Source organism: Triplophysa rosa, linkage group LG20 (genome assembly GCF_024868665.1).
Source record: "Triplophysa rosa linkage group LG20, Trosa_1v2, whole genome shotgun sequence".
NCBI lineage: Eukaryota > Metazoa > Chordata > Actinopteri > Cypriniformes > Nemacheilidae > Triplophysa > Triplophysa rosa.
Genome location: NC_079909.1, coordinates 8,526,880 through 8,549,619, shown reverse-complemented (window position 1 = coordinate 8,549,619; position 22,740 = coordinate 8,526,880). Strand labels below are relative to the sequence as shown.

Here is a 22,740-nt window from a genome sequence, read left to right as displayed (position 1 = left end):
ATAAAAATGTTTAAAACAGTTCACAAAGCAGAAACTTAAGACCTAAAAAGCTCCGTTGACAGTTTCAAAGCTTAAATATGTATGAGAGTTTTCATTTCTTTTTAGAATTTGGGTAGATGAGAAGGTACATTAGTACCCTGTAAGGCACAAAAATCTTGTAAAGACCTTGAAAAACTCACATCTACCGCTAAACTATTTCAAAATTTAAAGACATGAAGCCACAATCACTTCTTTAAAATAATGATCTAACAATGACGCATTTCTCTAAAACGAAAAAGGCTACATGAGAGCGTGATTAGTGAGTGTCGGGTCTGTCTTCCTGAATGTGTGTGCGTGTGTGAGTAAGCCTGCAGCAATGCATCTGGATGGTCACTTCATTACTCACCAGTGGCCGTTTTCTGACTCTTCTAGGAATTGTACTAAATCACCCGCCTCTACAGAGAGATCCTGAGCAGTACCTGACTCGTACGTCAGCTGCACCTGATATTGATCATGTCCCTCCTTAAGATAGAGAGACACAGGAGAGAGAGGGGCATGATTTAGTTTAGGGTCATGGCACCAGTAGTTACGATTACTAGAACTGGGAAACGATGGGATTCGTTGCTGTGGGAGTGTTATGACGCCCTTTGGAGGTAGTAACCATATGCATGTAAGGTTTAAAATACAGTAGATTTGGCTGGTTAGCCCCTGCTGGTAGGTGCTGCAACTACAGTGGCAAAAGTCATCTGCTTTTCTATCGATAGGAATTCAAAAGTACATGTGTATTGGACAATATAATTTAAATATTTTATATTATAGTAGATAATGTCATTTTTATGTGACTCCAGAGATATTAGTCACATGGCATTTAATAAACATTCGTTTTTTTAATTGATTATTGTATTATTATTTGACCAAAAAAATCTAAATCATTCCAAAGCATCCCCCGGACCTACTTTAGTACCCCATTGAAGTACCTTTAGGTGCGATCCCAAGTCAATGGCTCAAGTCTTATCATTTAATTATTCAACAGCGCCCTCTTGTGGTAAATACCATGTATGTGAAGTTGAATGTAATTCCCTCTGGCCATTGTTAAAGAGGTTCCAACGTTGCGTCGCATAAATCAGTCGTTTCACCAAAGCAGATCTCCCCTCCTTAAATTTTAAGCAGGAGGATTATACATGGAGAAGACCTCTTGGGTGTTTCGATAATCTGGCCTTCTTTTAGTGTTAATTGTAAGCCTCTTAGTCCTCCAAAGACAAGTGTCATATATAAAGAGACAATATTAAAGGTGCCACTAATTTTGTCCTGAAAGTGTTCATTTGGAAGGTTTAAAGGGAACGTTGTAGTTCAAGAGACACACATTTTTATTGTGGCCGTCGTCTTCTCCATCGGATGAAATGGAGAGTTCTTCAGTGCTCGATGGGATGGTCTCGAAATCCTCTGCATCCATTGAGGGCAGCCGCCGTTGATTCCATCCTGGAAAACAATAAACACAAGTTAACATCACTCAGAGAACACCCCATCAGAGACGAGCGGAGGTCCTCTGGGAATAGCGTAGAGCGTGAATCTGCCACATGAAAAAAGATTCTCTCATCCTCAGATTTTATATAAAGAATGCAAATTAGACGAAACACCCGAGAGATCCGAGAAAAGTATGATTGGCATATCGCCGTCTTTTCATTTAATTACCTGGTTGAGAAGCAGACCTCGGCACGGGGGGCTTGGTACCGGCGGTACCTTTAGTTTTGTTCTCAATGGGAAGTGCACCTCGCATGGTGTCTGTGAGAAAATTCACGTATCAAGCATCTCTTTATTGGTAGCAAGTAAATCTGACAACAGCGTGCAAAAATCAAACAAAATCAAATGGCAAAAGCAAACCCAAGACATGACTCACCATAAACCTAAAAATGCATATATGCAACCACATCCCAACAACATAAGATACAATGAAAGAAGGGCACAACACAAATTCACAAGGCACGGGGTAAGGTGTTTTCTTGATGGTGTAATAGAAAATGAACTCTTCAATTGATACCACAGCTCAAGCAAAAACACATGAAATCAAAGATGAACAAAAGAAGCACAAAATGGTTCAGATTCATAGATGCAAACTATCAGGATGAAGCACAATGTTTCTCTTTGGCCACGGTGCACATAAACAAGGCACTGAGCTTCAAATATTTCTAGGATAAATGCAAATAATGTCCTGCTTTGAATACAAACCATCTGGCCACTTACAATAAAGAAACACACACACACACACACACACAAGGACTGTAGAGCATGCAACATGCCAAGCTGTCCATGCAGTACCTTCATAGCCAAACGGTGTGGGGTCACTCTTGATTTGGTGTCTTTTGCTTTTAAGGCTGGACGACAGAGGAGCTAAGCACAAGAAATTCATTATTTAGAATGCCTTTGTAGAAATGAAACTTCGCCCATCTATCGCAACATACCCACCCGAGATTAATAATCACAATAATCTTTGTCACGTTAAAAAGAGAATAATGAGGCCACGAGAAACAAAAGGCTCGTGTGAATCCAGACTCTCATTCGCATTCTTAAAGCTGCGCAGCGGGGCACTGCTCCGAAATGTCACGCCACATCCCAAATGTCAGCTTATCAAGAGTCAGTATTTATTATTCAGTGCATCTGTCCCTTCATGTTTTTTGGCGGATTCATTTGCTGTGAAGTGCAAATTTGATTTCGTGCATTTCGCAGAGATGTAATGAAGGAGGTAGAAATGTCAAAAGTAACAGTTTTGATACAACGTCGATGATTAATTAATAAAATGTGTAATGTTGCTGTTTTTGAAGTATTGATTCAGGGTGAAGAGGTTATCTGATTTTTTTAGACTGACTGCAAGTTATCTGTTGTCAGATTTTTTCCGGTTTACACCACAGTCGTTTTTCACAGGAACCGTGCAAACTGTGGTAAGTTTTTGCAATGCATGTTTTGCAAGTGAAATTGTTATCATAAGCAGTATCTGAATCTCAACACAGTGTTTGTTTCAGCTCTGTGGTACAGTGGTACTGTGACTGTTTACCATTAAAAATAGTAAAGGGATACTTCACCCAAAAATGAAAATTCTGTCATCATTTACTCACCTTCAAGTTGTTCCATATCTGTATAAAATGCTTTGTTCTGATGAACACAGAGAAAGATATTTGGAAGAATGCTTTTAAACCAAATGGATTCTTCCAAATATCTTTCTCTGTGTTCATCAGAACAAAGACATTTATACAGATTTGGAACAACTGGAAGATGAGTAAATGATGATTCATTTTTGGGTGAAGTATCCCTTTAACTCATTTCCGACGAGATTTTCTGTCGTTTATACGCACAACGTGTTTCCATCATTTATGACAATACTTGAAGAGTTTTTTTAGCTGTCCGTGTTTTTACTGTTAAACACATTAAAACTGTAATTTTATGAAATTTTACTGTTTGATTTCATAGAATTTCCACATTTAAAAAATGGTTAAAAAAAAAGTTACATTACAGAACTAAACTGCAAATTTACATGTGTAAATTTACTCAAATTTACTTTACTAAATATTTTATTTGATGTTTTTTTTCTGCTGCACCATCTGGCAGAATATTGCTGTTTATATATGGGTATTTTTTACAGTGTACAGCAGGGGGTGCTGTTACACATCTGGAAGAGTACAGCATCTACAGATACAAACACAAGCAAAATGCTCCATGTTATCGTTCAAATCTGATCTGGACAAAGTGTTTGACAAAAACACAATTTGCTTTTTCAGTTCAGAATGTTTTTTTTTTAATCAAAATTCAGAAAGAGATCAAAAAGAACATTTAAAGAAGGGGTTTTTGTTTAAGCAGAGCCTCTGTTCTCACATTTGATATATAACTGTATTGTTCACATACTGATAGAAAAAATATTCTAAGGGGCATGAACATTTTGTGATGATCAAAACTATTAAAAAAATGCTGGCGGGTTAAAAATGTCTTAATAAAGGGTTAAAAATTCCTTTATGTCGTGTGTTTTGGGCATTATTCTAGCAGGATTTAATGATGTTAACATCCCAGCACTCATATAGTCCAACACATCAAAATAATGGATTCATTCGTTTTTTCATTGTATTTTCACGTTTGTTCTGATTCTTAAATCGTGGCATCTTGGTTGTAAATAGGCAAAAGCAGATGTTATTTTTGGTACCTTTAGTGCGCGGTGCAGTGGCAGAGCTGATGGTTGAGGCTAAAGAGAAGCGGCGCGTGACCTCTGTTTCTTTAGGCACAGATTCTGTAGCAGAAGGCAGCAGGGGTTAACAATGAGTACAATGTAAGTGAAAAGAAAGGCTTAAGATATGGAATGAGTCACATACAGGATGTGTGGGAAAAAAACACATGAAGGAAATTATAAGATTGTCTGTCTGTTTCTCTGTTTGTACACCACAATGTAAAATAAACCATGAGTAGGCCGTTAGTAGGTTAGGAAAGGGGGAAATCGTATTAAAGGACACAATAAATGCCGCAACAATAGTTTAAATTTTGCTTCCCATTTATAACTGACACAGTTTACGAAAAGACTCTGCATCATAAGGTCAAGAAAAATAATAAAAACTTTGCAACTTTACCAAATGTATGCTCGGCTGCTTTCTAGGCTATACAAAATTAAGGGCATCCATGAATTAAAAATGTAAATACTGTTTTGAAAATGTCAAAAGAAATGCTATGACATTTACTTCAGCTTGTTGCTCTGTGTTTGGCGCAGAATTCACATTTCTCTGAGAGTTTAATAGTGTAACAATGACAGAGCGCTCGTATCTCAACAAAAGACACAAGCGGTCTGCGTGACGATGGACAGAGAGTGCTGACGGTGAATTTTCACAGTGGGACAACGGGAACACATCAGGATGAGATAATGGATGAGTCCAAATAGAGAAGAGTCAAGATGCTGTGCCTTTACCTGCGGGGAGAGACCTGCGGTTTGACAGGCCCTGTAAGGTGAAGCGCTTTCTAGCGAGAGCACTGCGCTCTGTACCGATGCTGGCCGAAGCGTCGGCTATAAGAGGAGAGGAGGAAAGGACTGCGGTTAAAGCAGCAGGTAGAAAGTGTGGAGGATGCGATGAAAGGCGGAGAAAAGAGAACGATGCTGTGTTTGAATGTTTACTCATTTATGCACTCTTCCTTACAGTATATGCTACAAAGGGCTTTTAAAAATTTGGATGCTGGTGTAAATATAAAAAACTTTGACACATTATGTGTACTTAATCTTACATGCACGTTATTAAAAAAATCTCATCATTAAAATAATTATAAGAATAAAATTATGTTGTACATTGCTGTTTTATTTTTTTATGAATTGATGATAATAGTAAATCTAATTTCTGTTTATTTTTCTTTTTTGTATTTAATAAATGTAATTTATATTTGTAAACATTTTATGTTTGCATGTGTTCATGTGTTCATAACACAAAGAAAAATAACTGTATATATTTATGTACAAATTTCTGTCAAATCTACAAGAAAGATAAAATACTTTGCTATAGATTAAATTAATCTGTCAATTAATGATACATTGGTACAATTTTGTTCTTAAAAACCCACCAATGCAAAAAATAGATGCCAAAAAGCTTTGCATTATGGGTAATTTAACATTGATATATACTGTACACATCTATGGCCCCGGAAAAATTAAGAGACCATTTCAAAATTATTTTCAGTTTTTCTGAATCGACTTTGTGTTTAGGTAAAATGGTAATTTTTGTTTATATAATATAATATAATATTTCTTCCAAATTTCAAATAAAAATATTGTTTCTATTTGCATTTATTTGCAGAAAATGAAAACTGGAGAACAGGTCAAAATAACAGAAAAGATGCTCTGTATTTTTAGACCTCAAATACTGCAAAGGAAACAAGTTCATATTTACTTTTAAGCAAAACAACTGTAATATTTGTACATGTATTTAGGAATTTAATCATAGTTTTCATGTATCTTCTCATGCTGTCAGTTTTTCACATTGCTGTTGAATGACTTTATGTCACTCCTGAGGTTTGATTTTGTTGAAATTCAACAGACACTGGACTGGAATGGCCACATAATGTACGTACATATTGAAATGCCAAATAAATGAAAATTTGAAATAATCTTTAATTTTTTTGGAGTGGCTGTAAATGCATTATTAATATAACGAGTGCACTTTATTGGAAATGTAATTGTTTACCAAGGATTTGGACAGAGTACACCCTGGCTGTCTGACATCATATAGTACACTATATAGGGCAAAGGGAGGGATTGCGGACACAAGAGGGAGAAATCAAGAGAGATATGGATCTGTCCTGAAAGAACAGCTTAGACAGCATTTGTGATGGATAATAAAGTAAGCATAACCAGCATCTGTCCAAATATGCTGGTTTTGTTTTATTATTTAACCAAACTCATATCTCCACGTTCATAGACACAGGTTCAAAAGACACCGGTGTATTTCACGAAAGCACAAACAGATGCCACTTCTCCTCTTACACTACATACGTTTAAATGCGATCATTGTTAAATGGCCAACAAAGAAGGTTAATTTACTGACTCATCACTACACACGCATATGTGATATGAATCATAATAATGAATAGTAGGCCTACAATAGACATCAATGAACAATTTGCGCTCATTTGTTTAGACACCCATTATTACAGAATCTGAAAGATGTTTAGCATTAAAGAAGAGATCATTACAAAGTTTCGTTTTTGTTGCCGTGAGGAAGTTGCGTAACATATATTTTAATATATTCCACTTTCACAAAGTAGTAACTAAATTGACACGATTCTGTTCGTAAGATTAACAACATCAATGATGCACTTTAATGTGCAAAGCATGCTGGGAACGCAAGGAAATTAAAGTACCTTGAGGATTTTCATCAAGAATAACATGCATTGATGTTTAAAGGGATAGTTCACCCAAAAAAATGAAAATTCTGTCATGAATTACTCACTCCCTAGAGAAAGATATTTGGAAGAATGCTTGTAACCAAACAGTTCTTGGACCCCATTGACTACCATATAGGAAAAATGACAATGGTAGTCAAAAGTGCTCCAGAACTGCTGTCCTACATTCTTCAAAATACCTTATTCTGTGTTTAACAGAAATATATATATAAAGCAATTCTTCCTACTATGGTAGTCAATGGTGGCTAAGATCTGTTTGGTTACAAACATTCTTCCAAATATCTTTCTCTGTGTTCATCAGAACAAAGAAATCCATACAGATTTGGAACAACTCGAATGTGAGTAAATGATGACAGAATTATCATTTCTGGGTGAACTGTTCATTTAAGGAGGCTAAACAGAACTGATTCAGAACAAAATTAAGTTTTTATTTTATTTTGTCTCCTGGTATATATGTAAATATCTGTTATACAATTAAAACTCAATATAAACCTAATAAAAATGTATTTTGATGATCCCCTTAAAATAAAAAACAAAAATATAGCAGATTATTGAAACTCATACAGAAATGTAAAATAAAATTTGTCACCCATTAACGCACGCACGCACGCATGCACACACATGCGCGCACACACACACACACACGCACACACACGCGCACACACACGCACACACACACACACTTGTTCCTGGATAAACAGTCCTACCTGCGAAACATATGCCTTACCTAAGAGTTGGTTGATGACAATATTGATACAGGAACTCATCAAATAAAAGAACACACAATAAACTGTGAAAGACAAGGCCTTCTATGCAAGTACTTCACTTGCAGTCAGAAAGCCTAACTCTATGACATACTTTTACTGAAGCTGGGTAACCAAAAAACCCACTGAATCCATTTATAACACAGTCCTCTTTAACTCTAATCAGTCAATCACATTTACTGTTGTGTTGTGGTGGTGGTTTCATATCACTCGCAGCATTTCATATAATAAAGACTAAATACTGTAAAGCGAAAGACTACAGCTGGGAGATGTTGAATGTTTCAAAGGCATCTCAAACTGAGGTGGGACTTGTTTATGAGTGTAAAACATCTATACCTCAGGCCCACAATTCTCTCGTGTGGTTAAACACCGCATTGCCTGCAGGATGGGTCTGTCAGGAGCGCTTGATCAGCGCAGGGAGGTCGTCTATCCTTAGAGGAACTAAATACCTGTCAGAATCCTTTACTCACTCAAAACCTGCAACCTGAGCCCTTATCACCCCAAACAGAGCAACATTTACCCCAAACCACCTCTCCTGTCTAACCGCAACACACCGTGAGGGCAGTTCGTGTCAGACAAAGTAGAAATGTCTGATCTGAACTAAAGAGTCATAGCACAAGTAGATCTCAGAACATCTCTTCAAAGCAAAGGAAGCATTAAAATGGTCTTTCCAGTAACCACTTACACATGAACGATTGTTTCTAATTGAGGATAATGCACCTAATGGTTATATACACACCCACTGTACACTTTTTCGAGTAACTGTTCATTGTCAACATATGGGCGTAAGTCCAGCGTAATGAATGTGACTTTTTTTGTCAAAACTTAACATAAATTCTGAGAGAATGTATTTATCACCAATATATTGAACCATATGTTTTTTTACTAAACCCCTGAAGAGAGAGTCCAAACATCAGAAGAAAATCAGTCTATGCTTGAGTTTTCTATTTTAAAAGAGGGGAAAATCATGCGTTATGATATATATATCTTATAAAAAAAGAACACATTTTTGAGAGACACCATACTTTGTAGGGTTTCTAAGAATTAAAATGTGCAAACCAGAAGCAATAATACCCATCAAATGGAGAAGGGATGGCTCTCCTTATATTCTATTCTATTCATATTTTCATGTGCCCATTTATAAGGAATATGTCCCGTTGTGGATGTGACAATTCGCTTACCTGATATGAAAAAAAACTTTAAAAACACAAAAATGCTTTAAAAACTTTGAGAGAGACTTCACATGGGTATTCAAACCACCAAATATTCAAATCTGACTTATGAGTATGCAGAAAACCTTTGATAAAAACTTTTACATCTTAAGGTTGACATTTGCATGGAATTGCCCATATCTGACCCTTGAGTACACAGTAAATCATTTACATTTGCATTAAATGCTTTTATCCAAAGTGACTTAAATGAATGAGGAAAACAATAAAGTGATTCATCTCAGGGAGGCAATTATACGAGAATATAAATTACCATGTTGCACCGTGTCTACACCGGACGCGGCAAAAGACAATAAAACGCATTAGAACCCATTATAATTTTAAATGTTGTCCACACTGGATGCCGTGTCCTGTGTAGACACGGTGTTAGACAATACCCATTTTTATACCATGGTTTGTTTGAATACTGGATTCTGATTGGCTGGAAGGTGTGCATTAAAAGTCTTTAACGCACGGGTAGCTCCAGTCAGTTTGATTACATTTAAATTAACTGACAAAATAACCATCATTTTCACCTGTTTGATCTAAAATGACTCTGTAAACATCAATAAAAGCTTTAACTTGGCAAATGACCGTGGTATAAGCGGGATAATCCACAGCTAGCCGTGCATTAAAGGCTTACATAACAACTGATTTGTGACTAATTTGTATACTGTCTCCATTAACAAAATTATCTGAAAGAATGATCTGATCACAAATCCGACTATTATAACCAGTTCCTCTGGTTTGTATGAAAACACGCTGTTCAAAATTTCTTCAAATGCCCTTTTTGTGTTGCACTAACACCATATGGGCTTGGAGCAACATGAGGATGAGTAATTAATGACTACATTTTCATTTTGGAACACTTAATTTATTTGCGAGCAGTTGAGGAAGACACACAACAGTGATTAGCCACAGGCTCTGACTGCTTGATTGACACTGAATGAGTGCTTATAAAAAACGGTGGGTAACGCTTCCCGCAGGAAGGTGCGAACATGAATCTCACCTCGTTTCTGTCGCATATTGGGCCCCGTGTCACCGCGTCTGTAACCCGTTTCAGGACTGGATGAGTCGGACTGCCGAAGGGCGGTTTTCCGTATGTTTCTTTCAGTAAGTAACACAAAGCACAAAAAATCCAGTAAACAAAACACAGTGGGGAAAACATGCAAATAAGCACAACAATGCACACGGACGCATATTCAAACACTTTCTCATGCACACGCCGGAATACCTCATTGGAGCGTTGTAGATGTTCTCTGTAATCTTCTGATGGAGCTGACTGGCTTCTGTGTGGTGAGAGAGAGAGAGAGAGAGAGAGAGAGGGGTTATTTAGAGGTTATTTAATAAAAATAAAAATTCTTTTTTATATATTTTATAATTATTTAAATAATTCTTCTCTATTTATTAATCCTTGTGTCTTTTCACATTTGTATGTGACTCTTTCAACTCAAAAGAAGATATTTTAAGAAATGTCACTGTGGTTTTGTGTTCATACAATGGAAGTCAATGGGGGTCAATGTTGTTTGGTTACCAACATTCTGCAAAATATCTTCTTTTGTGTTGTGCAGAAGGAAGAAAGTCATACGGTTTGCAGTGACATGATTGTGAGTAAATGCTGAAATAAATGACATTTTTGTGTGAACTGTCCCTTTAATTTCAATACCTTTACAGAGAAGTGATAAAATCGGATTCTGAGTAAATATGCAGTTGATAACTGTAGTGTTTTCTCTTGTCAAATACAAACAGAGGTTTCTATTGGTTTTGCGGACAGTTTAATCATTCCGAGGTAATACTTTAATACACACAGCTCAACTTAACAGAGGCTGACTTTTTTGGGGGGATTCCCGCGGGTCACGGGAAGACATTTTTCTCACGGGATTGGGATGGGACGGGAATTTTTTGGGGGGGAGTGGGACGGGAGAGGTTTGAAAATCCACTCCCGTGTCACCTTCTAGTTGTGTGAAGTTAGTTTGTTTCTTTTTATAGTGTGAGGATTAGTCAGCATGGTATGGGAATGTCTGAGGGAGGGGTGGTGGTCTTGAGGTAAAATACCTCCAGAAATACCTCGGCAAGCTTCCAGCTGGCTTGTTAGGACTTTACGGATTTCTGAAACCCACGTGTTCTTCACATCCATTGAAGGCGCCTGAAAGAGCACACAGAAGCACACTGGAGTCATTCTGCTATCAGACAACAGTTCCCTCATGGTCCAGAAATGAAACAACAAGATTCATTAAAAAATCATCCACTAAAAAACTACATGCTCCTTTAAAACAAAACAAGTTTGTTATGCAACTAATCGAAAATCTTTGACATTGTGCCTTACCTGGACGATGTATACTTCCTCCCTGCCGTTGTACCAGATTTCAAACTTTTTGATGTCTCCCTTTACATTTTCGGTGATTCCCACTGAACTCATCTGTATTTCAACACATTAAAAAAATTCTATAAGGATTCAACTTTATGAGTCACTGCTACTGATATACTGTATTGTACATCATTTTCACAATCATAGATTGTGTCAACAAAACAAGCAAAAAGATGTAAAATAATCTGAACACAAAAATCACCTTATTGCAAACAGACAGTTGACAAATTGCTGCTTCGTTGACCATCTAGCGGTCTGGGGCGGTCTAGAACTAAAAAGTGGCCCTGGACTTCTTGGGCTGGAGCGGCCCACAAAACCCAGCTCGCAACATAACTCACTGATGCACAAACCATTCTATAGCACTATAATTCATAAATGTAAATGTTTTTTTTAAGATCTTTCACGCGACCTTTCAAAGTCAATAAAACATTAAACAGGCCAGTACAGTCTAAGCAACAAATAGAAATCAAATTGACATAAAAGCCTGACTAAACATGTAATATAAGGTCATGTATTAAAACTGACCATGACATGGTGTGACTAGACTTTGCAAACAAATATTGTTTTACATCAGCTATAAAGTCCAAAATCAACATTATACAAGTCTTAAAAAGTTAGCGTATAGGATTTATAAACCGAGAAGAGAGGAGAGAAAACATTTACCCTTTGGGCTTAATAAGTAAGTAGCTTACTTATATGCTTAATAAGCTTTTTAAAACATTACATTAAATACAAATTTCAGTTATTCTTCAATGCTAATAAAATGGACCATATACACAGTCATCATATCTTATGCCTCATAGGCTATGCTATAAACTATTTTACTCTTTTAGACATGTTAACTCGAACACACATCTTACATTGTGACAAACCATTTTTCAAAGTTTTCAACAGCAAAACTCTATCTCTGATACTTACCATTTAACATTGTTATCGTAAAACCGTTGGCTTTGTTATGTTTGCCTTCTTACATCTCACTACACGGTCATCATTAAAACTGAATCCCCGCACTGGAGTTTGCGCATACTAAGAGCCCGCCTATACTGACAGTAAGTTCTGATGGTTAACAATGGCCTCTCACCTTCAAAAAGTGTTTGAAGCTGTAGGAGGGGGATTTCTCATGAGCATCAGATGTCTCCTCACGTCTCTTGCAAAACAAAATCATTTTGTTGTAGAGAAAGAGATGTCGTTGCATGGGTTTAAAGCGGGCCAGGTCTTTCACTTTACTGTGACCTTTCTTGTGGTCCGTCCAAACGTTGAAGGAGCCCTGCATCAGTAGTTTGCCCAGATCATTCAGATTGCCCTGAAAGAAGGAAACGTGCAACCTACATTAAGTGTAGGAAGAGGTGAACAGTTTTGTCGTAGGCCAACGCAGTATACGTAGATGGTTTCATCTTAACAACATAAACAAACGTTACTGCGCATGTGCTCTTTTGTGACCCCAACTGAGCTTCTGGTACACATTCACAAACAACAGAGTGCCTGTAGATTATTTCTGATAACAAGCAAAAGAAACCGAGAAGAACCGTAACTTGGCTAAACTTGTCTGTCCAATATTTTGAATTTAGACTCCAATACCAAGCTCAACCGCTAGATGTCAAAGTACCATACGGTTGTTTAAATGTGTCAAAACTACAGGACTCATTCAACAAATTGTTTATTTAATAAAATGAACATACAACTAAATTAAAAAAAACTGTTCGTGTAATACAATTATTATACAATAAAATAATAATATAAATTAATATTAACATAAATTAAGTAAAATATAAATATTGTATTATTATTATTTAACTGGGGGTAAGGCATGCACATCCAATGAAACGGTCTATGTAAATTTTCCACATCTTTATGCTGTAGTAGTCTCTTCTTGTACTTACTGCATGCAGGTTCCTTCTCAATATTAACATAATTTAAGTAAAATATAAATATTGTATTATTAGAAATCATGCAAATCATGCAAACGAAAATCATGCAAATCATGCAAATGGCAATCATGCAAATCTGCAAAACATCATGCAAACCTCAAAACCAGTGATGGCGATCTGATGCATGGAATCATTGACCGACTTGATGATGTCTAGCATTGTGGCCAAAGCTTCCTCCAGCTCAGCTGTGCCCTCGGTGTTCTTACTGCACTTCAGCATCTCCTGTAAAACACACAATGAGTACATTGAGGATAGTGTGTGTTGTTTTAGGGGGTGTACTATTATCTTAACAACTTTAACCTTAGTTTTAAATTCTCAGGTTCTCAGGTTAGGTAAAGCAGGCTGAGTCTGGCCTAAATTATAAACTTTAAAATACAATTTGGTCGGCAGACTCCCTTGTGGTATGGCTCAAAGTCTTTAAACTAGGGCTGTCAGATGCTTAATCATGATTAATCGCATCCAGAATAAAAGTTTGTGTTTACATAATATATGTCTGTGTACTTTGTATATTCATTTCATATTTATAAACACATACATGTATACATATTTAGCAAATATTTACATGTATTTATTTATATTTACCAAAAATTAAAATTCTAAATAAATGTTTATTTATTGTTATATTTTATATACTTGTAGATTATATGCATGTATGTGTATGTGTTTATAAATACAAAATAATGTGCACAGTACAAAGACATGTAAACACCAACCATGCAAATTTTTATTCTGGACGCAATTAATTGCGATTAATTAATTGACAGCCCTACTTTAAACAAAAAAAATTAAAACCTAAGTACCTAACAAATACAATTGTAAAGGAAAATAATATTCAATGATTAAAGTATTAAATACAATAACTGTGTTTTCGAAAAGGTATACATAGACAGCTTCTGTACTTCTTCAGCTGGGCTTCTATGCATTTCGGGGGTCTTGATGGGCTCAATTTTAGTATTTCAAGACAAAGGAGTTCTCTGACCAAATTGTAAGTATTTAAAATGCATGTAATTTACAACGAACTCGACTGACATTACCTAACCTGAGAATAATAAGTTATAAGGTTACATGATAAAAGTACGCACTGCAAAACAACGTGTACTGGTTTTTTAAAATGCATACATGTTGAAAACTGACTTAAGTTTTTTTTTACAAATTAAGATAACCTTAAGTAGTCAAATCATGTCCTAGTTAGATGTCCTCACATACCTTGTAGTAAAACTACAAGCTTTCTTCTATCTTTTTATTGTTTTATAAAAGTCCTTTCAAATGTGAAACATCAAAGTCGGGAGTTCAGGTTGGAACTCAATAGAGGCCTCTGATATAAAAACAAATGCATACTCTACATATGTGTAACTGTGTGTGCAAATGCACATAATTCTTTAAAATATATTATATATTTTATAAATATATTTTAAGGCAGTGGCTATTTACAATTACATTAAGTGAAAATAGCGACAGATGCTATTTACACTAAGTTTAAATAGCAGTAGGTTCTGTTTACGTTAAGTGAAAATAGCAGCGTTTGTTAGTGATATGCTATTTACACTAACTGAAAATAGCTGTATTTTCTTTGGATTAAGTAGAAATAGTCGTTAGATGCTATTGGTACTTATAATAGTGGCAGATAACTTTACAATTTGCACCTCAGTATTGTTGTGCATTAAACATTATGCAATAATAATAACAGTGTAAATCATTATATTTATAAAAACGATGGCAATTTATTGAGATATTAAAGCCTTACACCTACCCCTAACCTTACCTAAACCTCAACTTTATGAATAAAAATGAATTTTAAGTCTTACATCACTTTTATTAAAAAAAAACAAATGCCTTTATGATCTGTAATGTGATAGAAAGGGTAAAAGAGCGTTTTCAGCGAGAGGTGGATTAGAAGCCCAGTCTCCAGTGCCAAAGCTATACAGACTTCACACCTTACACCACTGGAAATACACTTTCTCTATTCCAATCACATATTGGTGGGTGGAGCTAGTGCAAATAGTCTCTGCCAACAAGGTGGACTATTTGTACTCAGTGTAAATAGACACTTTGGTATTTTAAACACAATAAATATTTTAAAAGTTACCTTTAGCATGAGCTGATATTTGGTGATTCTCTGCACGGGCTTTAGAAGGTACGCATCTAAAGAAAGCTTGTGGTCCAACCTTTTCTGACATTCCTGCATGACAAAACAAAATATTTCAGAGTGAATAAAGAGTCTAACAAACTGTCTTTAAAATAAGCTATCCATCTGGATGGAAGAATCTAAATATTGGAAAAAATGTCCCTTGTCAGTGTTTTTAATGCTTACAACCTTGTCGTGCCAAGGACACGTCACACAAATATTATGCTTGACTTGTTAACTTCGTGCAAATTCGAAGAGAGCTGTTTGTACTAGGCAAGCAAAACCTTTGCATACTGGATGTCATTTCAACAAGAGTGTAGACCTCACCTGGAAAAACATACTGTCCCCACACTGCCGCCACAATGCTTCAGAGCGCGGTTTATTCTGACAGTACTTCTCATAGATCTGCAACTCCTCCTTCTGTAACAGCAGATGGAGACAAGCATAAAAATTTCCCCTCACAAGCGACCACATACCTCAAATAACCTATAAATGAGGACTCACCCGCTTCAAAAAACACCTCCCCACCAATTCTGGCTTTTCTGCACAGTTTTCAAGCTCTTTGAGAAATGTCCTACACAAACAGTGAGAAGAAAAGATATTTTATGAATCGAGCCAAAAGTCGACAGCGGGGGAACACATAGAAAGAAAAGACTAAAAACAGAGCACCTGAGTAATGGGGTGAACTTTCTTTTTAACGGTCGTGTCTCACATCACTTAACGTCAGAAGTTAAAGGAACACCCGAAAATGAAAACTCTGTCATCTTTACTCATCTTTGAGTTGTTCCAAATCTGTATAAATGTCTTTGTTCTGATGTACACAGAGAAAGATATTTGGAAGAATGCTCATACCCAAACAGTTCTTGGGCACCATTGACATTTGAGTAAACAATGACAAATTGTTCATTTGAGGAATTACGGTAAATTGACATTACGGAACAATACCATCTGAAATGAACCAATGAATCTGCCGACTCCGCCAAGCAAAACAATGCAACGTTTACAGTAACACCACAAACAAAAAAGACAAGCCTTTCATTACTGACGCGCTGACAGATTGGGTTTCAATGAGAATAAGACAGAGGCTCGGGTTAGGAGTGACGGGCAGTGCTGCCCTGTTGTTTATCTGCACCTGATTGACACGGCCTATAAACAGGTGCTGGGCATCGGTGGTGTCACAGCTCGGTGGGGGTTCGCTGCTATAGATTTAGCTATTGTTAAAACCCTGGACTTCCTTGTAACTCTATCTGCACGTGAGAGAATGAACTCAAAGAACAATTATTAGCGTGTGAGGCCAGTCAAGCAACAGGTCTGTCAACCTCTGTGGATTCTAAGCAACACGGAATAAGGACAAGATCGATTTTCACAACTCTCAAAACTCAATATTTTCATTTTATTTTCCTGCAATATTATCATGCATTTTCTAGCTTCCTTGCAGTGCGTGAAAGTTGAAGAAACCAGACTAACCAGTTTTCTAATAGCCATGACTGGAATGCGGCTGGAGAGGAAGGGGGAAGGGTTGGGCTCGTACAGTAACCTCATGTAATTCAACTTAATTTACTTACTTCTGGTGAAACTGGTATATTTCGGGTAGATTGCCGAAGAGAATGTCCTTTTTGTGTTCTAATGATGGTGGGATGAGATAGATGAGTTCAGGGTCGTCCATGGCTGCCGCGTAACCCTGCAGGTTAGCAGATTGAGACATTTCAAAGCACCACATTAACATTGTTTTAACACATTTACATTTGAACTTTCAGCACAGATCTTTAGGTAGTTAAGCTATAGGCGTCCAAAGAGCAACAGGGTTGCCACAGCAGTTGAAATACTGTAATTCTAACCATGTTGCTGGTAAACTAATACACAGCTGGGGTGCTATTTTACACATCACACTCAGCTGCAACAAGCAAGTGTCTAAAGACGAGTAAAGAAAACATGCACAAGGCTTTTTGTGTGTAGATGTGTAATTATTGTGAAATATTAAATCATTTTAAATTATGTAATTTATTTGATTATAGCATTAAAATAATTCACTAACAATAAAATAAGTATACATTATCTTTTCTTTCTAAGTCATCCACACAAGACCAGTGTGTAAATACTTTTTTAATTTAATGAAAAATCTATTTTTTATATTTCAGTGTACATTTTTTTTATGTGAATATTTTATTGTTTTTTTTTCAAAATAAAGTAATTTGTGATTTTTGAGCCAGTGACTTTTAAGTGTGGTCTCTTTAGGTCTGTTTTATTAAATATTATAATAATTATTATATCAATTATATTATATCAATATAAATAAATAAATAATATATATATATATATATACTTCTGACTTTTCCCATTTAATAGGTTTCACTTTCTCTCGCTCTCTCTTTCTCTCTCTCATAGATATATATAATTTATTTATTTTTTTGATATACATTTAATATAAAAAAATATACTGATATCTTTATTTTTCAAGAGCGTTGGTTAGCTTGCATCAAATTCTCCAACAGCAGTTGTGCTTAAGATTTATATTTTTTATGCTAGCATGTCTTATTTTTTACCTATTTCCGTGTTTTTCTGTCTTTTTTTCCACCCTGTTTCATACCTCTATGATGCTTTGTAACTCTTCCACGTACAGCCTCTCCGTCTCAATCAACTCATTCATTATGTGACTACGAGGAAACAGAACAAAACTGTCAGTATCGCCTCAAACAAAAGTCAGAAGGCTGATGTGATGAGTCACTTGTGTCTTCAGGACACTCCTATCAAAACATAATTTCTTCTGGAGGAGGTTGATACAATAATGCTTTATATTAAAATAATACATATGGAGGAATGAGCTTAAAATGGATGATGACATCTAGTCGGGTATTTTGTAAATCTGGCCACTGAAATCATCTTCCAAATGAGGAACTATCAGACTTAATTTCACCATCCATGTGCAACAATTCCCCTGTTTTAAGTAACGTTTTTGTGTAAAACAAAGTTGCTACAATAATGGCTTTCCCAATGATGGAATGAAATGAATACACCCCTCGTTTTTCATTGGCTAGTCAAATTGACGGCCCCGCCCTCAACTCCTGGCAGTGGTTAAGCAAATTATGCTCAAACAATGTCAGCTATGTCTTGAGCCACAGTTTTTAAAACTTTTGGGGACAGCAAGTTACCAATTATTTCCTTACACTCGTCTTTGCAAATGAAGTTTAGTCAGGAGTAGCTATTTTAACAAAAGTGTGCGATGCTACTTTCACATTTTATCCTGTTAAGTTCTCCTCTAATGCAGGCCAAGACATCTGAATTACATTATTGTGCTGAGGTACAGTATGTGCATCACATGACCTGAATTCCATGCTGCTCATTTGGAGAAGCATCTCTTTTTAACAGCTGTGTGGTTCATATGACATGAACTGAAGTTGCTCGGAGCTTAAGTGCTCCACCCATCAGGAAACACACCCAACTCTTTCAAAGAGCTCTAAACCTTCACACTTCTGCTCTCGGCGCTGTGTGAGTAAAATCCTGGGCTTGGAACCTGAACGGTTACACAGGTTGAACATGAATGGGCCGCCGTCTCGATGGTAAGTCACATCGTTTGATTTTGATTTTTTACATGCATACAAGGAGTTTGCGTTCATTGCTAAATATAACATTTAAAGCGAAGCACAGAGTGTCTCTGACTGGTTTGTCAAGATTTAGAGAGCTTTAGAGAGATTTAGAGAGCTCATACTAAATTTAAAGAGTGACTGTGAAGACTGAGTCTGAATGTGAGACACCAGGGTTTTATTTCTTGATGGGTTTCACTTCTAGTTTTTAAACATGACCATTATGTGTCATGATTTTATGAAATGTGCGCCTTCGCAACTGGCTCGGGGGTCACATCAGAATCGGGTTTTGTTATCCATGTGAAGACATTTAACCTCTATTAGTGTTTCTTTACAAGAGGAAAATGTGAGTAATGCTGATGTTTGAGAAATCTTATTTTTCTTCTATTCATTTAATAGCCTATGTAAAGGAAAATATTAGTGTAGTGCTTCAACAGATCATGTGGGTAAAATTTACAGAAACCTTTTTAGAATTGATTCAAAGGCATTGAATTGAATTCTACTTCATGGTAAGAAAACGTGTTACAATTTATTTCAAGAGAAAAATTCAATGAAACTGTAATGTCTTTTATTCATTTGGTCAAAAAAAAAAAAAAACACAGGACTGTAGACTATCGGTCACGTAGACGATCATATAAAACCCTATCCCGCGACTGACTGTTTGAGCAGGTGATCTAGTTTGACAGATGATCTCTGTCAGTACTGACAGATGGTAGTTTGGAGTGTGTGTGATCCCGCGTGTGAGCTCGCTTTCATTGTTGTGCGTGGTGCCTTTGAGTAAAGTTGCTGCTGTAATGAGCTTTTTTCATGCTTGTGAATGTTGTATGGCTCTCAGCGGATCAATGCGTTCAGGCGGCTTACAGCCTTCTTTTATTCGATGTAACGCTGAGTCGGCCGTTGCTTTCATTCACAACGTGGATTCGCCCAGTCCCCCACATGGTTGAGGTTTTGAGCTCTCTTAACAAACAGAGTAAACATTTGTTTAAAGAGAATTGGTGGTTTAAAAGCAAACAGTTCCAGTACATGACTGTCTGGATTTTAAGTATATTGAATTACTGTAAAAAAATCCCTGAAACAGACATTTTCTGGCAGCTGGGGCGCCAGAAATAAAGGGTAATATAACAGTTTTTCCCTGTAAAATTACATGTTTTCCATGTTTTTCTTGTAAATTTGCAGGCATTTTCTGTACTTTTACGTTTTATGACCGTATTTTAAAAACACATGAAAAATCTGTAAAAAAAACCCCAGTAAAATTCTGTTTTCTGGGCAGGGTTTACAGTGTAGTCTAACAGAAAATTTAAATGAACAGCTATTATAATAAAATGGACAGTAAATTGTCCACAATTTTAATAATAAGACAAAAACACTCAAACTGGAGTAAATATGGACTGCCTATACAGTATATACAATATATAGTATACTATATACATGTTTGTTCGTGCTACATTGTTTTAAAGCATGCCGGCTTATCGCAGTTACTTAAAATTAAAGGGAAATTACAGTTAAAGGGATAGATCACCCAAAATTAAAATGTATTTTTATGAATTATTTTTGGACTGTATAGTTAATTCCACTTCCTATATCTTTACGGTTTTATAATATGCATGCTTCTTTCTTCACAGACTACCATTATGGAGTAAAGTGGATTTTCCTGCTTCGAATGCAAACTTTGTTTGATTTTTGTAAAGTGTGCAAACACAGAAAACCAAGAAAATGCATCCATTCCATGCTTCAGGTAGACCGTCTCATCTGCACTGATGGAACTAAATCGGAAAATCGGAGTAAATCGGAATCGCATTATTGGACTTGACAAGAGCGTTTTGAGAGAGAGTTGATAATTTAGCAGAATGTTCATGAATTGCAGACGTATCAGGAAATGGCATTTTCTACAGCTTGTTTCAATGTGCTGTATCTTGTTGGTGCTCATGGTTTGCTGGGACCAGGTGGACCACCACGTGGTCAGCCACGTGAAGTCATACTCCTACCGCTATCTGATCAACAGCTACGGTTTCATCAACAAGAGCCTGAGCGTCAGGCAGGAGGAAGCGGCGAGGTTCAGCAGTTTCCCGTATTTGTTCAATCAAAAGGACATTTGTAAAGACCAGGACGTGTTGCTGCTGCTCTTTGTGAAATCCTCGCCGGAAAACTTCAACAGAAGACAGGCAATACGTTCCACCTGGGGCAATGAAACGTACGTGAGAAACGAGCTGGGTGTCGTGGTGAAGGTTGTGTTTGCTATGGGAGTTCATAAAGACAACGGTATCCTGCAACGGGATTTGCACAAGGAACACGCCAGCCACGGCGACCTGGTTCAGCAGGACTTTCTCGACACCTTTCATAACCTCACTGTGAAACTGCTTCTCCAGTTCCGCTGGACGCATGAAAACTGCGCTCACGCCCACTTTTTGATGTCTGCCGACGATGACGTTTTCATTCACATGCCTAATCTGGTGCGTTACCTACAGGACCTCAAGAGACAGAACGTGCGCGACTTCTGGGTGGGCCATGTGCACAGGGGAGCGCCTCCCATTCGCAGTAAGAGCAGTAAATACTACATGCCGTTTGACATGTACCAGTGGTCGTCCTATCCGGACTACACCGCCGGTGCCGGTTACGTGGTGTCCGGAGACGTGGCAGCCAAAATCTATCAGGCCACCCTATCTCTTAATGCTTCCATGTACATCGATGACGTCTTCATGGGTATCTGTGCCATTGCTGCGGGCATCTCGCCCCAAGAACACGTTTACTTCTCAGGTGAGGGCAAAACGCCTTATCACCCATGCATTTATGAAAAAATGATCACCTCGCACGGACACGAGAATGATATCGGGTATCTGTGGAAGGCGGCAACTGACCCACGGGTAAAAGGCACATCTTCTGGAGTAATGGGGAGATTGTATTGCACGGCTGTGAAAATGATGTTACTTTGTAAGCCGTACTTTTCAAATACCTACTCATGCACGGCAGCTTTTACATGATGCACTGAGAGCTCTATGTCCAAACAGTATTTTTCATATTTTTGTTTACTTTTGCTTTCAATTTGAAATATCATGTCAGTTGTGTCAATCAGAATAAAACTATGCACCTATAAGCGTTTGGTCAACGTATCTTTTTTGAAAGGGAAATCAAAATTGGGCAATCACATGTGCCAGAAATTGAACCCACGTTTGACTATGGTGTCAAAACAGTGGACCACTTCTGCTTTTTAATAATGTGGAAATGACATTACAATTGCAAACTGTGGTAGACATTATGAACACCTCTCTTTCTCTAAATCTATACAGTTGCAGAAAAAAATTAAGAGACCATTTCAAAATTATTTTCAGTTTTTCTGAATTTCCTGTTTATACAGTATCAAACATTCTTTTGACCTTCTTTCAGTCTGTAGTTTAGTGATCCGCTCCAGTCCGGCGCTTCTCTCACCCGCAGTGCTCGTGCAGGGATCTGCGCCAGCGTTTAAAAAAAGCTCATTCTCAACACGTATTTCAGAAGTCAGGTTGTTTTGAAAAGCTGTTAATAGTTTTATAAAGTTTAACTTCAGGCGAGCCAAGGTGAAACTTGCGTTGAAATGCGCGATGATGCGTGTGAGCGCTTTGATGTGACGCGCTTCTACCTCCAGTTTTGGGAGACGCGTGAGGAGTCACCAGAGACTTGCAGTGCAAAAACAAGCCCGAGAATATACAAACCTAAAGACAGAGAGTCGCAACACACAAAAATTGCTCATCTAATAGAGAGTGAAGAGCGATGAAGACCCACAGTACAGACCCCATGAACACCAGTTTATAACACTAGTCATATACTGTACTCTCATTGTTTGTGCATATTCAAACTTTATTGTTATATATGTTGTCTATCTTCCTACTGTATATGAT

At 37.0% G+C, this 22,740-nt stretch overlaps 2 protein-coding genes across 11 annotated transcripts in view; one reads left to right on the top strand and one right to left on the bottom strand.

Annotated features, from left to right (window-relative positions):
- The window catches only part of mcf2l2 (MCF.2 cell line derived transforming sequence-like 2), a 63,024-nt gene that overhangs the window by 7,435 nt on the left and 32,849 nt on the right, over positions 1–22,740 (bottom strand). For 5 of the 10 annotated variants that reach the window (XM_057361569.1, XM_057361571.1, XM_057361566.1 and 2 more), the window contains 17 exons: positions 17,875–17,941; positions 16,853–16,968; positions 15,792–15,861; positions 15,615–15,707; positions 15,249–15,341; positions 13,259–13,384; positions 12,316–12,537; positions 11,193–11,285; positions 10,922–11,012; positions 10,101–10,155; positions 9,876–9,973; positions 4,916–5,011; positions 4,166–4,249; positions 2,296–2,367; positions 1,672–1,761; positions 1,343–1,458; positions 386–501 (listed from right to left, as the gene is read on the bottom strand). In XM_057361569.1, coding sequence (XP_057217552.1) covers positions 386–501; positions 1,343–1,458; positions 1,672–1,761; positions 2,296–2,367; positions 4,166–4,249; positions 4,916–5,011; positions 9,876–9,973; positions 10,101–10,155; positions 10,922–11,012; positions 11,193–11,285; positions 12,316–12,537; positions 13,259–13,384; positions 15,249–15,341; positions 15,615–15,707; positions 15,792–15,861; positions 16,853–16,968; positions 17,875–17,941 — 1,698 coding nt within the window. The remainder of the gene's footprint in view (positions 1–385; positions 502–1,342; positions 1,459–1,671; positions 1,762–2,295; positions 2,368–4,165; positions 4,250–4,915; positions 5,012–9,875; positions 9,974–10,100; positions 10,156–10,921; positions 11,013–11,192; positions 11,286–12,315; positions 12,538–13,258; positions 13,385–15,248; positions 15,342–15,614; positions 15,708–15,791; positions 15,862–16,852; positions 16,969–17,874; positions 17,942–22,740) is intronic. The other 5 variants (XM_057361575.1, XM_057361568.1, XM_057361570.1 and 2 more) reach the window with 4 other exon arrangements.
- b3gnt5a (UDP-GlcNAc:betaGal beta-1,3-N-acetylglucosaminyltransferase 5a) lies at positions 18,414–21,951 on the top strand. The gene is made up of 2 exons (XM_057361577.1): positions 18,414–18,844; positions 20,491–21,951. Exon 2 carries the CDS (start codon positions 20,716–20,718, stop codon positions 21,844–21,846), a length of 1,131 nt encoding a protein of 376 aa, XP_057217560.1. The 5' UTR covers positions 18,414–18,844; positions 20,491–20,715; the 3' UTR covers positions 21,847–21,951.